At 37.2% G+C, this 15,470-nt stretch overlaps 1 protein-coding gene across 29 annotated transcripts in view; it reads right to left on the bottom strand.

The window, feature by feature from the left end:
- Nucleotides 1-15,470, bottom strand: part of RIMS2 (regulating synaptic membrane exocytosis 2) — a gene marked incomplete at its 5' end in the record, with an annotated part of 471,635 nt that overhangs the window by 77,444 nt on the left and 378,721 nt on the right. For 8 of the 29 annotated variants that reach the window (XM_082045230.1, XM_082045232.1, XM_082045216.1 and 5 more), the window contains one exon: nt 14,841-14,941. The exons of the other annotated variants lie outside the window; for them this stretch is intronic. In XM_082045230.1, the coding sequence (XP_081901356.1) occupies nt 14,841-14,941 (101 nt within the window). The remainder of the gene's footprint in view (nt 1-14,840; nt 14,942-15,470) is intronic. 29 annotated transcript variants of the gene reach the window in all.

Genomic DNA, 15,470 nt, shown 5'->3' on the forward strand with positions numbered 1-15,470 from the left:
TGGCTGCCAATCCTTACTTCTGCTTTGCCATCCTGGATCCTGTCCTATCTTCCTCCTTTTTATTCCTAATTATTGAATCCTGCTTTCTTAGCCCTATATTTTGCTTCTGATGAGTCCCATTAGCACTGTTCCAACCCTGTTCTCCCTTCACCTAGTTCTTGCTTTGCATCAGGCACCCCTTGATCTTCTGACCTTGGCCCGGCTATATGTCCCTTGTCTCGCAGTAGCAACATGTGGTGTTACTAATTCCAAGCCGCATGGTGCCTGAACCAGTAAATGTAGCTGGATGTACAGTGATTCTCTGTACATCCATTCCTTACTCTCATTCCTTATTCAACATCATGTTTTCCCATTATTAAAACCATCCCAGTCTACTTCTACTTTGAATAAATAGAACTGACTGTAACCTGATTTGCAAAGTCCACCTTCTAACTAGTCCTAATCTTCAATACAGTTAGCACCAAATTTAAACATGTTGGTCAAAAGGAACATCCATATTTCTAGTGAATATGTGAAAAACCCCTACTTCAAAAGTTCCCACATCTTACCCTTACTGGTTTGGTGCCATCTGTTTATCAATTTCTGTAACCACTGCTCACATATACATTCTTACAAAGGAGATGCTAAAACCTGATTTCACTATGGGCCTATGCCATGTTGCAAACAACATCCTACTGCTAAATTAGTGAATTAAAAATCAACAATCAAAAAGATCAAGAAGTCAGCAATGGGCCCTGGCAGCAGAGAAAGGCAGCCTGGGTTGTATTGACTGTAACATGAGCAGTAGATCAAGGGGAGTGATTATTCCCCTTTACTCAGCAGTCATTAGACCACAACTAGAATATTGTATCCAGTTTTAGAGCCAAAGTGCAACAATTGCATCGATAAACTAGAATGAGTTTCTGGGAGTGTCACCAAGATGACTGGGGCTACAGTATCTGCCCTGTGGGGAGAGGCTGGGGGAGTTGGGCTTGTTCTGCCTTGAGAAGTGGTGGCTTTGGGAGTACCTAACAGCAGCCTGCCAGATCATACAGGGAGGGTGTCAAAAAGACAGAGCCAAGCAATTCACAGCAGCTCTGACTGGTGTAAGAAGGCACATTTTTTACCATAGGCACAGTGAAGCAGTGGATCAGGTTGCCTAGAGAAGTTGTCCAGTATTCATCCTTGAATGTTTTCAAATCCTGACTAGAGCAACCTGTACTGATCTCCAAGCTGACCCTCGCTTTAAGCTAGGGGTTGGACTAGACAGCTCCTGAGGTCGCCTCCAACCCAAACTACTCTGTTGTCCTGTGGGTCAATGTGATCCAGTAGCTGAGGAAGAAAGTGCAAAGGCAGCAGTAATGCAGAAGCCACCAATGGATCACTGTCTAAGGACAACGGGAAATCTAGAGGGAGGTAGTCCAGAGGCAAGCCAAATCAAAAGACAAAAATCATCTGCTTCACATATATTGGCATATGGAGCAATTTTTTTAAGAACTCCCTAAGTGCACAATATAAAATAAATATAGGTGAGCACTAGAAAATATTCTGGGATTACAGCAAGGAGAACTTACAGAACAGGCAAATATTTTGTAAAGAAGAAAACAGTAAGGCAGCTCTTAAGAAGTATTTGGGTCTTTCAGTGAGCTTGAGAATTATCTTGTCAACAAGTTTGTCTTCCTACAAAAAAAATCTGTTCCTGCAGTCAGTTTCTAATTTCAGTTGCACTGATATCTATTCTGAAATCAAGTTCTTATTGATAGAGAATTAATTCACAATGATAGCTTCATCCAGTCTAGGGAACTAAGCATTCCTTTTTAATCTTAAAGTAAAAAATCTTAAAGTCAGCATCAAATTTTACAAGTTTTGAAAGGAGAGAGCACTGCAAACCTTCTGCTGGGGATATAAAGTTATCAAACTTTTCCAAAGACACTTCAAAATCACAAAGACACTGTTTAAAATCCCATCTCTCCTATGAAAACCACAGTGGTTAAAAAACTGCTGTTTAAGGTAAAGTAAAAGACAAGTAAAACAACACAGGAAAAATTCCAGGCATCACCTCAAAAAGTTCTTAAAAGGCAATCCAAGATGTGTTATACACTGGTGTGAAAATACAAGGTTTATAATGGCCAAGCAGATATCTCATAATATCACATGAAAAGCTACCTTAAAGTCATAATTCACAGAGAGAGCTTCTAGTCCAACAGTTAATTGGAACAGGACTCTGGGACATGACATTTCATAATAAAAAGAGGCTACCACCACTGTCCTTCAGTAGTATGCCTCATGTACCATATAACTAGACATTTACTTAAAAAATTAAGATAACTACTTTCCATTATCTCTCAAGGAAAGTAACTGAGATTTTTAAGAAGACTTTTCATAGTCTGAATATTAAAGATTATCTTTTCCATGGTTCTAGTTGATTCTGACAGATTAAATGCAATAGGAAAGAGATCCATGTATAGCATACAGCTAGGGTGAAACAGGTATAGTTTACTATTTAAATTGGAATGAATAGAAAATCTCATGTGTTCTGTGGATGGACTTCACCTTGTAACATGATCTGATGATTCCAAAATGCCTTAACGAGTTTTAGGTGAACCACAGAATGTTCTCATGTAGCCAGCATATTCCCAACAGTTCCCAACACATATAATATGAAGGTAAATAAATAAAAGCTTTGAAAGAAGAACTCTTGAATGATAATTAAGGGCATAAGGATGTCCAACAATCAGTCCTCCTCCTCTGATGTGAAAGTAATTCAGGAAAGCAGGCAAAACAGTAAATAAAACCAAGCTCTTTTTAAGATTTATTTGAAACATTTGCTAGTCAAATTCCCTTTCATACTGCTGACCTTCTCCTGATTTTAACTGCTATTTAAAACAGGGTATAGTCAGTCAATAAATTTTACTTTTGAGAAACAGGTCCGCAGCCTGGCTTTGTGATGGTGGGTAATTAATTCTTCCTGTAGACTTTCTCAAACTTGTCAGCATCTTTTTAACTACCACCCATTAACTTTTTGACTGTCTTACACAAAAGCAAAAAATGTATTTAATATAGAGATCAGCAATCTGTTAGCATTCCAGAGCACCGTGCCAAGTCTTCCAAAGATGCATCATCATGGACACTGTTCACTGTAAAAATATTGAGTTGTTCAAATCAGGGTGATTACGAAAATGCAGGTGTTCAGGGCTTCACAATCTTACTGTGCAATTGTATTTAATAGCATCTCCAGTGCTTTATCTACTGGTGAACTCCAGTACCTTTTCTAGTACAAACTGGTGAGCCTGCCTACAGTTAACTTACTTGTTCAACGGGTACGGTTTCAGTGATGACTCTTAATTCTGTTTGTGGTCCTTTTTGTCTTCTAACTGTAGTGAATCCTACTTATGTTGGATAAACAGAATCAAAGTGTGCTTCCTGTACTTGTTTCTGTTTCTCAAGTGCTTCACATGCCATTTCAGTCACCAGTGCACTCAGAATCTCTTGCATTTCATACAGTCTCGCCATTCAGGCAAGAGCTTATTTTCTTAAAGAGGGTATCAAGGCAGGATTTCTATTTTAAGAAATCCTCTTTTGTCTCTGATTGTTCTACCTGATTTGGACTTCTCTGAGATTTTACTTTGCAAACACAAGCGAGGAAGTCAAACAGTATGCATTTTAAAGAGTTCTTACTTAACTTGGAATTTAAACTACATTTCCCTCATTTGTGTTTAGTCTCTTGTAAAAACAAAAAACAACTAAAAAGAGATGGAAAGGCCATCATCTTTTCCTATCACATAACTTCTTTTTTCATTACACTTTGTTTCACCCAAAAAGCCTGTTAAGTATTTCAGTATACTTGATGGTTTGAGACCAGAGATACGAGCTTTCTCTATGTAACATCCATATATGACTTTCACCAAATTTATCCTGCAACACAGCACCTTCAGAGGAATTCATGCTGAAGAGAACATCTGGATTGACACATGGGCCATCTGGTGAGTGCTTATTCCTGTAAGCAGCACTGCCTAAGGATTATAAATAACACAATTGCTCAAGAACAGGATATAAATACATCTTTGTATGATTCCACTTTGTAAGTCCTCAAATCCATCGATATTAAAGGGTAGCCTCCAAAATCAAGCATAATTTGAGGGAAGGTCCATAACCTTTTTTCTTAATATCTCGTTTTCACTGATTATTGGCATACATCTTGGAAAATCCCTGTACAATAAGAAATATATGAGCTCAGCTGATAATTAGTCTATAAATTTTCTGCCTATTCATGTCTAGCTAAAGAGGAAACGAATCTGCAAGATGTAGATACCACCATCTCCTTATCCTTCCATAGGCAAGTTAAACTGTTTAGAAAATCTTACTTTTCCCTAAGCTGTATTTCTTCAGCAGCTTTACCCTAGTCATATTGCAACTAGGGGAAAAAAGACTGCAGGGAGATCCTGACCATGCAAATCATTTATAGGGAACAGAAGAACTGAACTCTGTTTTTCTTTTTAGTCATTGTGCTTTGGTTCTCAAAGAGGGAGTAATTTGAAAACAAGTATTACTTATGTCTGTCATAATGCATTGTAAATACTATAATAATTTACCTCTTTGCTTGCTTGTAAGGTTCATTTGAATTCACTTTTACAGAAAATATGCGACACCTATTAACATTACTTACAGCTTCAACTTCACCACATAAACCACTTTAACAGTAGGATAATAATATGTAACATTTCCCAAAAATAAAGAAAAAAAATAATTTAATTGAACCTATATGAGAAATTTAGATCATTTCACAAAACAGTTATCTATATTGGAACTGTTCTGGGGTCAAAAAATTCTGTGAACATTTTTAAGACCATTAATTTCTATGAATTATTAGAACTCTTGAAGTTATTTTCATTTTACAGGTTACTGCTTACCGTAGCCCAAGCACAGCATTTCCTAAATTTATGTGACTAGAAAATAGCTTAGAAGCGGGAAAGGAAACATTTCTAACTGCCTCCTAAAAAACACCTAAGTTACTTCTTTACAACTCTTGAAACCGAAAGTCAGGCTGTTTACCAGAAGTGAATTTACATTATTGTCTCTCAGATACAGTGTTTTGAATATTGTTTTTAGAATAAGCAAAATGCAGATTTTATTAATTATATAGTTGCTTAAGGTTAAACTGACTATAATTGTTTATTACCTGATGGCATGTGTCACTCAAGAGAGAACAGAGATACATTAATGTTTGAGTAACATCTCTGTTACTGAAGCGTTGCTGAAGGCTTAGAGGCTTAACAAAAGACCTCCCTATGCCGAGACCCCAAGGTCCTAATGCACTCCATTGTGCAGAGACAGCATTTACAGAATAATGGTGTTTGTTACATACTCATCCAAATCCTTCATACGTACTACTTGCAATATGGATACTTGAAGTGACAGGTATATTCATAAAATTAACTGCAAGAGATTATGTAGTTAAGATACTTCAAAAAAAAAGAATCAAACAAATGCAATGTCTTAGGGAAATCTGATAGAGATACCTAGCTTTTTTCTTGCAGGACAGATGGAAAAGTTCCTCAAGACCACAAATCTGCTGTTTGGAAAAACATTGATAAACTGGGAAAATTTCTGCTGATAAATTTGGGGCTTCTATCAAAAAAAATTAACCCATTTAATAAAGAGAAGCACTCACAGAGACTGAACTGAAGAAAACATGCCCACTGCTAACACCACTTCCCAGGGCTCATCACTCTAGTCACAATTAAAAATGGTAGCAGTGAGCTCTGGGTGAATCCTCTGGCCGAACCGCGGGGGCAGCTCCCCACAGGCCCTCCCAGCAGAACCCCCTCAGCCCACTGCAGGACAGGAGAGCTGGGTCGGCAGGGGATGCACCAGGCGAGGGGCCGGCAGCTCTCCTGCCCCAGGCCTGCAGTGCTCGGTGGCCTCTGAACCACCCCTGTGAAGCAGCCAAAATCCTGCTTCCTCATTTTGAACCCTACACGTTTAAGCAGGCTCCATGCAAGCGCTCCATTGGGACTTCAGGTCTATCCTTTCTACTTGGCGTGCCATGCTTTCCTGGATTTTTCAAGGTCAATAGCCTAGCAAATTGATCTAGAAAACATGTTTCCATCTAGCTGGAACCATTGCCCTGCCCTTGTTATCTTTCAAATTTGAATAATGTACTTTTGGCACCTATTCTGCCTGGCACAGAATTAAGTAGCACAAACTGCAGCGTGGTATGATATGTTATCATATTAGAGATTATTATTTATATTTCTTGGCGCTCCATGACTGTTGCAGCAATTCAATTAACTTCATATATTCTCTATTTCTGAATGTCAATCTTTGGCACCCAGATATTTAGTACATACTTTCCAGTTATTTTTCTTTTTTGTTTTCTGTAATTTTATCATTTATTATCAGAATAGCATCAGTTTCAGTATATCTTAGATAACTAATTCGAGCATAGTCACTATTTTATACATTAATTGTTACTCCGTTCCTCAGCATCTTGGAACTTTACATCTTAAATTCAGATAAGAACTGTAAACAGAAATTATTGAGTTTACTATGAAAAGATAGCCACTGTAAACCAAAATAGACTAACAGTTTAGCAATTCACATGTCCATACAAAGCAGTTCTGAAAGGAAAATATCTTCTATTACAAAACAGATAAAAGGATTTAAAATAAATTGCAGTGATTACTCTGGATGGAAGTTGGTCAAAACTGTACACAGGTGATTTAAAAATGTGATTATTAATGGAATGGTTACAATTACTTACTTGAATCTGACTTCGATAGAAATCTTTTGATATGTTTTGACATATATTTTATCTATAAGTGTTCGATAAAGTGTTTTGGTTTGTTTGTTTGTTTGTTTTTTCCTGGAAAGTATTTGCTTTATGCAAAAGAATATTTAACTTATTACTGTAAGACTAAACCTCAATTGTAAAATTATAATGTTCTTTAACAACACTTAATAATGTATTAAACCTCTGCTTTCTAGACATATGATTAGCAATAGAAGCTTACACAAAAACTAAGAAAATGGCTGATAACAGGAAGTACCTGCTGACAGATAAAGACAGCCAGTATCAGTCTGTTTTGAGATGTTTATATTTTAGCTGTAATTATGATATGAGAATGCAGTATTTGTCTTAACCACAGTATTACATTTAAATATACCCTAAATCTCTAATAGAGACATGGACAGCCAAGATTAAAAAATAAATTAGAAAGGCATCAAAGCAAAAATGAATTAAAAGAGAGCTTGAATTAAATGAAAAAGAAAAATGGCAGCAACAGATATCTTTTCTGAGAGTCTGCATATCACTGACTAAAGAGGAAAATACTGGAAATCACACCAATCCATACCTGTATTCAAGTCACTAAATTACTTTTAACCCATCAACAAAATAGTTTGATAAGAATAGAAATAAAAGATGTTTTATACATTACCATGTTTATAGAGCTCAAATCTAGAATTCTGAATTTATTTGATCTAGCTACATTTTCAAGCCTTATAACTGAAACTGAAATCCTGTTATTTATAAGAATCAGAACCACAACATAAACAATTTATTCCACAAAATTTTTTACATTAAAAATATAATAATTGAAATGATTGAAAATATAAATGCTATCAGCACTATGGGCCAGAGAGATTCTCTCTGCCACTGAGCAGTTAAATTCCTTACCTACCACAAATGGGCATGATTGATCAGGTAACCTGAGCGCTCACAGACTTGAGAGTGACAGGACCCGTCCATCCAGACAAGACAGCTGGTTTAGCTATCAAGCAAGCTTCTTGTCCAAAAACACAACTACTGACTAGTCCATAGGAAAGCACAAAAACTATGGAACAAGTAATAACTAAATAGTTTCCTCATATGAAGAATTCTTTGTCAGCCTAATTGGTGTTTGCTTTATTTCCTGAAGCAAAGAACTTATTGGTGTGGAGGTGGGGAAGGGGAAGATGAAGGGACCCCATAAAACTACGCACAGCTATTCCCATTCCTAAGCCTACCAAATTCTTCTGGCTAGGCCCTTAGTTTTACAGGTATTTTATAGAAATTACCTGCATGGAATATTTGTGTGTAATATTGTCAGTGTTAATATTTGCCCTCTCAATTATTCTTCAGCATAGTTCCCTTCTAATTATTTCTTCTTTCCAAGGTTTGTCCAGATGTAAAATTTTAACATTTATACTGGTATGTGGAAAAGAAATGTATATAAACCAGATTTCCAATTGCTGCACTGTTTTGAGGGACTATGCCTATCTAAACTACACTCCATTTTTTATTCAATATTTTGAATATTTCTATTTACATTCATAACAACAGAAGTTGTAAAGAACAACTACAGGATCAAAGAGGTATATTAATAATCACTATAAATTATCAAATTACTTTCAAAACCAACATAAATCAACTGCAGCTTGTATACAGTAAGAGTACCAAAGTTCTCATTGTCCTGTTAGCTTGGATTTTTGTTCGACTCCCTCTCCACAAGGATTTTGAGAAGGAAAGTTAGAAGTTTCTTCTAGCCATCTTTGTTGTTCTGTTTGGATTTTTAAGGAGGAGACAAGGGCATTCTCAAAACACCATTAAAAATCATAGAATCATACAATCATTTTGGTTGGAAAAGACCCTTAAGATCATCAAGTCCAGCCATAACCTAACCTACCTCTAGAACCTCGTCTAAACGTCTTTTAAACACCTCCAGGGATGGTGACTCCACCACTTCCCTGAGCAGCCTGTTCTAATGCCTGACAATCCTTTATATGAAGAATTTTTTCTTACTATCCAATCTAAACCTCCCCTGGTGCAACTTCTTGTCCTATCACTTGCTACTTGGGAGAAGAGACCAACACCCTCCATGCTACAACCTCCTTTCAGGTAGTTGTAGACTGCAATAAGGTCTCCCCTCAGCCTCCTTTTCTCAAGGCCAAACAGCCTCAGTTCACTCAGCTGCTTCTCATCAGACTTGTGCTCCAGGCCCCTCACCAGCTTCATCACCCTCCTCTGCACTCTCTCTAGTACTTCAATGTCTTTCTTATGATGAGGGGCCCAAAACTGAACACAGGATTCAAGGTGGGGCCTCACCAGTGCTGTGTACAGTGGCACGATCGCTTCCCTAGTCCTGCTGACCACACTATTCCTGATACAAACCAGGATGCTGTTGGCCTTTTTGGCCCCCTGGGCACACTGCTGGCTCATGTTCAGCCAGCTGTCAATCAACATCCCCAGATCCTTTTCCACCAGGCAGCTTTCCAGCCACTCTTCCCTGAGCCTGTAGCGCTGCCTGGGGTTGTTGTGACCCAAGTGAAGAACCTGGCACTTGGTCTTATTAAACCTCATACAATTGGCATCAGCCCATTGATCCAGCTGGTCCAGATCCCTCTGTACAGCCTTCCTACCCTTCAGTAGATCAACACTCCCACCCAATTTGGTGTCATCTGCAAACTTACTAAGGGTGCACTTGATCCCTTCATCCAGATCATTGATAAAGAGATTAAACAGAACTGGCCCCAGTACTGAGCCCTGGGGAACACTACTTGTGACCAGCCACCAACTGGATTTGGCTCCGTTCACCACAACTCTTTGGGCCTGGCCCTCCAGCCAGTTCCTTATCCATCGCAGAGTACACCCCTCCAGACCATGAGCTGCCAGCTTCTCCAGGAGAATGCTGTGGAATATGGTATCAAAGGCTTTACTGAAGTCTAGGTACACAACATCCACATCTTTTCCCTCATCTACTAGACTGATCACCTTGTCATAGAAGGAGATCAGGTTGGTCAAACAGGGCCTGCCTCTCACAAACCCATGTTGACTGGGCCTGATCAGTTGATTTGCTTGTATGTGCCATGTGAAGTCACTCAGGATGATCTGCTCCATGACCTTCCTGGGCACCGAGGTTAGACTGACAGGCCTGTAGTTCCCCAGATACTCCTTCTGACCCTTCTTGTAGATGGACATCACATTTGTCAACTTCCAGTCAACTGGGACCTCCCCAGTTAGCCAAGATTGCTGATAGATAACGGAAAGTGGCTTAGTGATCACCTCTGTCAGCTTCACTCGGCACCCCTGGATGTATTCCGTCTGGCCCCATAGACCTGTGGGTGTCCAAGTGGTGTAGCAGGTCACTAACCATTTCCCCTTGAATTATTTGGGCTTCATTCCACTCCCCATCCCTGTCTCCTGGCTCAGGGGGCTGGGTACCTGGAGTATAACTGTTCTGACTATTAAAAACTGAGGCAAAGAAGGCATTTAGTACCTCAGCCTTTCCCTCATCTTCTGTCACTATGTTTCTCCCCGCATCCATCAGGGGATGGAGATTTTTTAATCAACAACACAGCTCAAAGGATACCCCAGCAGCTGTAACTATGACACAACTACTTACTGCAGGTTTCAGAGGAAAAAGGCAGTTTGTGGACACTTTTGGACATTATGACAAGACTAAGAGTTAAGGAGATCTGCTTCTGATGTATTCAAACTCAAGATCTTCCACCTCCAGTGTTACAGCTCTTACCTTTTCCACATTCTGTCACAAAGATAACCCATAAGGTGGTAGTTAATTCATTGTTGAATCAAAGTGTCTCAGCCTGAAGAACTGCAGCTTTTCAGTGTCCGCATGCTCCAAGGGCATTTCAGCTGCATCTACACTACTCTGATAAACTAAGTGCATGCTTAACTCTTCCACAGCTTAACTTGTCTTGGTTTTGCTAACAGGTTAGAAGATCACAAAGTAACACCCTAGCATGCATAATATACTAGTCTCCAACACCAAACACAGACAATTATGCTCGTATCTAAAACTTGAATTGTGGTTACTGATTAACAGTAACTGTAACATAACATACATCAGATGATGTATAAAGTTTCAATTTTATCATCAATATGAATCATTAGAGTAGGAAAGCCCTCTTTGGTCTTCTGTATTATTCTCTATTTGGTGTACTCTTTTTCTACATTTGGCCAAATAATCTTATCAGTATTTCTGAAAAAACTTCAGTTTTTATCTGGTCTTTTACCCCAACTTCACTCCCTGTTGCTTTAATATACTATATTCCTAATTACTACGTTACTGCTTATTACTAATTGCTATATTACATAACTGGATTTCTCTGCCTTTTTGTAAGTCATTATTTTCTCCTAATAAAACAAATAAAATGAGCTTCACGATACTTTGAGGTTTAAATGTGTGTCAGCTATTTGCCAGTCTCTGTCTTACCTTTGTTCCTAAAGAAAACAAACATTTTTCACTGTTCTAACTCCTGCATAAATCCAGCCCCCTTTAGTTTAGCATTCAATGCTTTTAGTTACTCAGACCCTTTTGTAGTGGCTATTATGGCCTGAGTTGATGGAATTCTCTCTTGATTATACATTGATTTCACACTGATTGCAAACACTTCTAGGACTCCATGGACTACTGAGAATAAAGTAGTAATAAAGCTTTTCAACTCTCCCCAGTAAACCCACTGGGCACATTTCCAGTCATGGAGGCAAAGAAGGAGAAATAGCACAATTCCTCCCACCCTTCATCCTTCCTTGGTCAGCAGGGATCCCTGAACCTGAGCAGTGGTGGGAATGGCCAGGAGAAGGAGTAACTCACCAAACACACCACTATCGATTTGTTTGGTAGAAGAGCTAATGGCAGCAGCACCAAGCAAGAAGCAAGGCAGAGAGATTCAAAGAGGTTTTAAGAGGTAGTTTGGGAATTGATTTCAAAAGGCAGTTCAACCAAATGTGAACAAAGTGAATCTACCATGCTGCTTGCTTGGCTTCTCTGGGTTCCTATCTTAGCCCTTCCCTCTTCACACTGCCTCCTGCTTAAACACTTAAAAACTGGGAAGCTTAGTTTTATGTTTAACAATAAACTAGTCCTAGAAAGATTCTTGAGGAAAATTACATAGATCAGGCTGCTGTTGCAGGGCTACAGTATGATAAATGGCTATTTTTTTTCCTCTGGTGGAACACGCTTGTGTTACTATGCTTTTTTTTTCTGTATTACCAGAACTCAGGTTTTCCTGCATGTCAGCTTCTACCAGCACTGCCATTCAGACTTCAGTATATATCCTATTTAGTACAAGTACTCGATATTCAGGTGTTCCGATACCAGAAATACTTTTACCTAATCCTTAATGCCCACACTGTTTTTCCACTCATGTCTTCTTAGTTTTAAGTATGTTTACATGAAGATAAAAATATATTGCTTGCTTTCCTTATGTCTGTGCTGAAAACATACTAAGCAACTTCTGCATTTAAGGAAATCTCTCTTTTACACAATAGATAACCTGTGAAACTCAATGTACACAAAGTATTATGGAACCAGAATACTTAGTTTTCTAAAAATAATGAGGCATGTATATGATTAATTTTAAAAAGTTTACAATTTTATCAGTCATGAGGAAAAATTCAATTTCATGGGGAAATTCAATTTTATTTATCAGCAGCTTTTAAGAATAGAGATGCCTGGAAGTAAACTCTTGCCACAGGCTTCTCAGTGTATGACTGTGTACCATAGATGTGTATGTACCTTCCTCTAAAGCCTCTAGTACTGACTTCCAGAGGTAGAACAGAACTAGGGGTATAATATAGGATGCCTATTTTAATATTTAATATAGCTTCTACTGGTATAGTTTTTGCTTTCTCAGCAAGGAAGGATCTTTTTTCTTAACTCAAAGTAATGAATCAACATACAGTTGGTGCTGACTTCCATTTAAAGAAAGAAATAGAACAGAAAGGTAAAAGAGAATTCCATGTGGTAGCTTTCCTGAATATCACTTAATGCCTACTTAATGATGTTTTTCTCAGGCAGGTCAGGCTTGAATGCCTGCTTGTGCCTGTTGACAGATTTAAAAAATTCAAGTCATTGTATAGTATGCAGAACATGAGATTTCAGTCAGCATTTGACATATGTGTTTTAGTTCATGATTCCAGAATAATTTTTGTAGAAACCAGGTAGATAAACTGAACTTACTAATTTTCTGTCTCTAGATAATATAAGCACTTAATTAAGGGGAACTGAAGCAGTGGTGGTAAAAAATTGAAGACGGAACTCTCACATGGTTTATGAGAGTTATAGTTCTCATATGGCTTTAAAATTACACAATTTTAAGAATGCATTTTGAATTAATACATATATATGAATATTCAGTGTCTAGTTCCACAAGCTCATTGATAGAATAAATGACTCATTTTCAAATACTGAAACTACACTTTGGCTGAAGAGTAAATTAACTGTTTATTTCTGGAGACAATTTGTTTGATGTGTGCAATAAATAAATCACCATATTCATAAAATAATTACATTTATAATTTTCCTTTTTAATACATTCCAATAATACTGAAGGTAAAATTTAATTAAAAAGATAAAAGATGTAGAGTGAGGCCCAATAATATGATGTAGTTGAAATGGAAAAACAGAGATAGGAAATGTTTCCTTAGGTAGTTATACTCTATCCAGCTCCTTCACATGAGAGCCCATTTATTCTCTATACTCCATACCAGTCCTACTTCTGATTCAAATTTCAGTCCAGCATTGAGGGAGCACGAAAACTGGCAGAATAACTCTGGTTATACATACAATACATAAAGTCATCTTTTTGTGGTACATACAATCATAACACTTACGAGGGGTCTGTTCACAGTATTATGCTCATCTCTAAAATGTAACACCTTTCAAAGGCAACAATATAGACACACCTGAAAATATTTTTGCCATAAATGTCAACATAAAACAAGCATCTAAACATAACAGTATACCAAGTCTCTCCTATATGTTCATAAAAATTCCTATGCCTTCTGTAGTAAAAACTACATTTGTAAAATACCCAAATAATCATGCAGCACATCCACAGAGTTTTTAAGGATTCTAAGCCATTTTCATGGTTTTCTTTTTCTTTTGTCAGTTCTATTTTCATTAACAGTGTTTTCCATTTTGTCATGGGTTTCATTAAAGCTCTTTATTTTCCCACACAGAAATGTACATTCTAGAAAGTAATTATATAAAGTATATTAGCTTACATTATCTGCAAAACTAATAATAAATAAAACTTAATAAATTTGATCTTTTTCTTGTCTTCAAATATTAAATGTCTCAGTTTACAGTAACTTTGCCCATCCTTGGTGCAAGGAACTACATCCTGGAAATAAAAGTCTAAATCAGAATTCTCTTCCTCAGCCAGCTTTTATAGGTCAGAAGTCTCACGTTTCCCACTTACAATCTGACCTCAATTAATGAAGTCCTTTAGAGGACACAATTATTTTTGTATAATAGAAGTTTAAATTGAAAATATCTTGATTATTTTAATTAACACACTGTATATGACATGACCCTGTTCCAGATAGCAGGAAATTTTGGGTAGTATATTTGGGGCTATATTACTATGAATGATTCAGATTTTTGGCACAGCTGGGGTGGAAGCTTGTGTTGATGCATAAAATACTTTTTAAGAAGCTAAACTGCCACTGTAAAACTAAGTAACACTACATCTTCCAGCATTCAATAGATCAAAATAATGCTGTGTTCAACAAAATGAAAGCCATGAACATGTTTCAATAGCTCTCATTCCATCTGTCACTCAATAAACCTCTTTTTTTTCCTTCTCTTTGAGCTTTTAAATCATGGCTCTATTTTTCATTCTATTGGATAATTACACTGCCACTTTTATTTAATTTAACCTCCCCTTCTTAAATTTTAATAATCAAGAACACTCTGTGTTAAGGGTTTTCCTGCACATTTCCAATAATTTTATTATAGACACACAAGAAACTTTCACTGAAGAAACAACCTGCCAGTCATCTATTACTTTCTAAAAGGGTATTGGATATTTCAGTTTAGCATATTTTGTTGCTTTTCAAAACAAAACTCCCTTGCCTTAGAATGATAATCTTGTTCCAGCCTGGAATCTGATCCTGCTACCTGTTTGTACTTGCTGATTTTCATTTGGCGATTCCTCTCTTCTACATCAATTGCACCTGTTAAGTTAAAAAGAAAAAGAAAAAAAAAGAAAATAAATACACAAGCAGTCCTCAATTCCAGGTTTCAAGTTATGCTCATGGAAGTTTAAACAGAAAGAGATGAAATCTGATTTACTTAAATTACGGTGTAAATAATTTTACTTTCTGAATTACAATTTTGCAGAAAACAAAAAAATTGTAAGAGGAGGAACACAGTAGATAAGTATTTCAGCAGAATCTTAGTAAGTGTTGTATTTTCTACACAATTCAAATGAAACCAGCTATGTGGAAGAAATGAATGTAAATGGAACAGAATAGATAGTTAAAAATTAAAAGGAAAGGAAAAGACAACCTGCTTATTTTTGGTGGAGATCCTGGTTCTGCATTTGTTACAGTGTGATACCAGCATTTTTATACCAAATTACTAATCAAGTAACAACCACAGTCTGGCAGACTTTTCAATCACCATTTGAGCATATTCTTAGTATGCTCAAAATAATTTAAAGAAGTACAAATGAATGCTAAAGAGCCACCCAGTGGCATCACT

The sequence above is a fragment of the Streptopelia decaocto genome (genome assembly GCF_964273445.1).
Source record: "Streptopelia decaocto genome assembly, chromosome: 2".
Taxonomy (NCBI): domain Eukaryota; kingdom Metazoa; phylum Chordata; class Aves; order Columbiformes; family Columbidae; genus Streptopelia; species Streptopelia decaocto.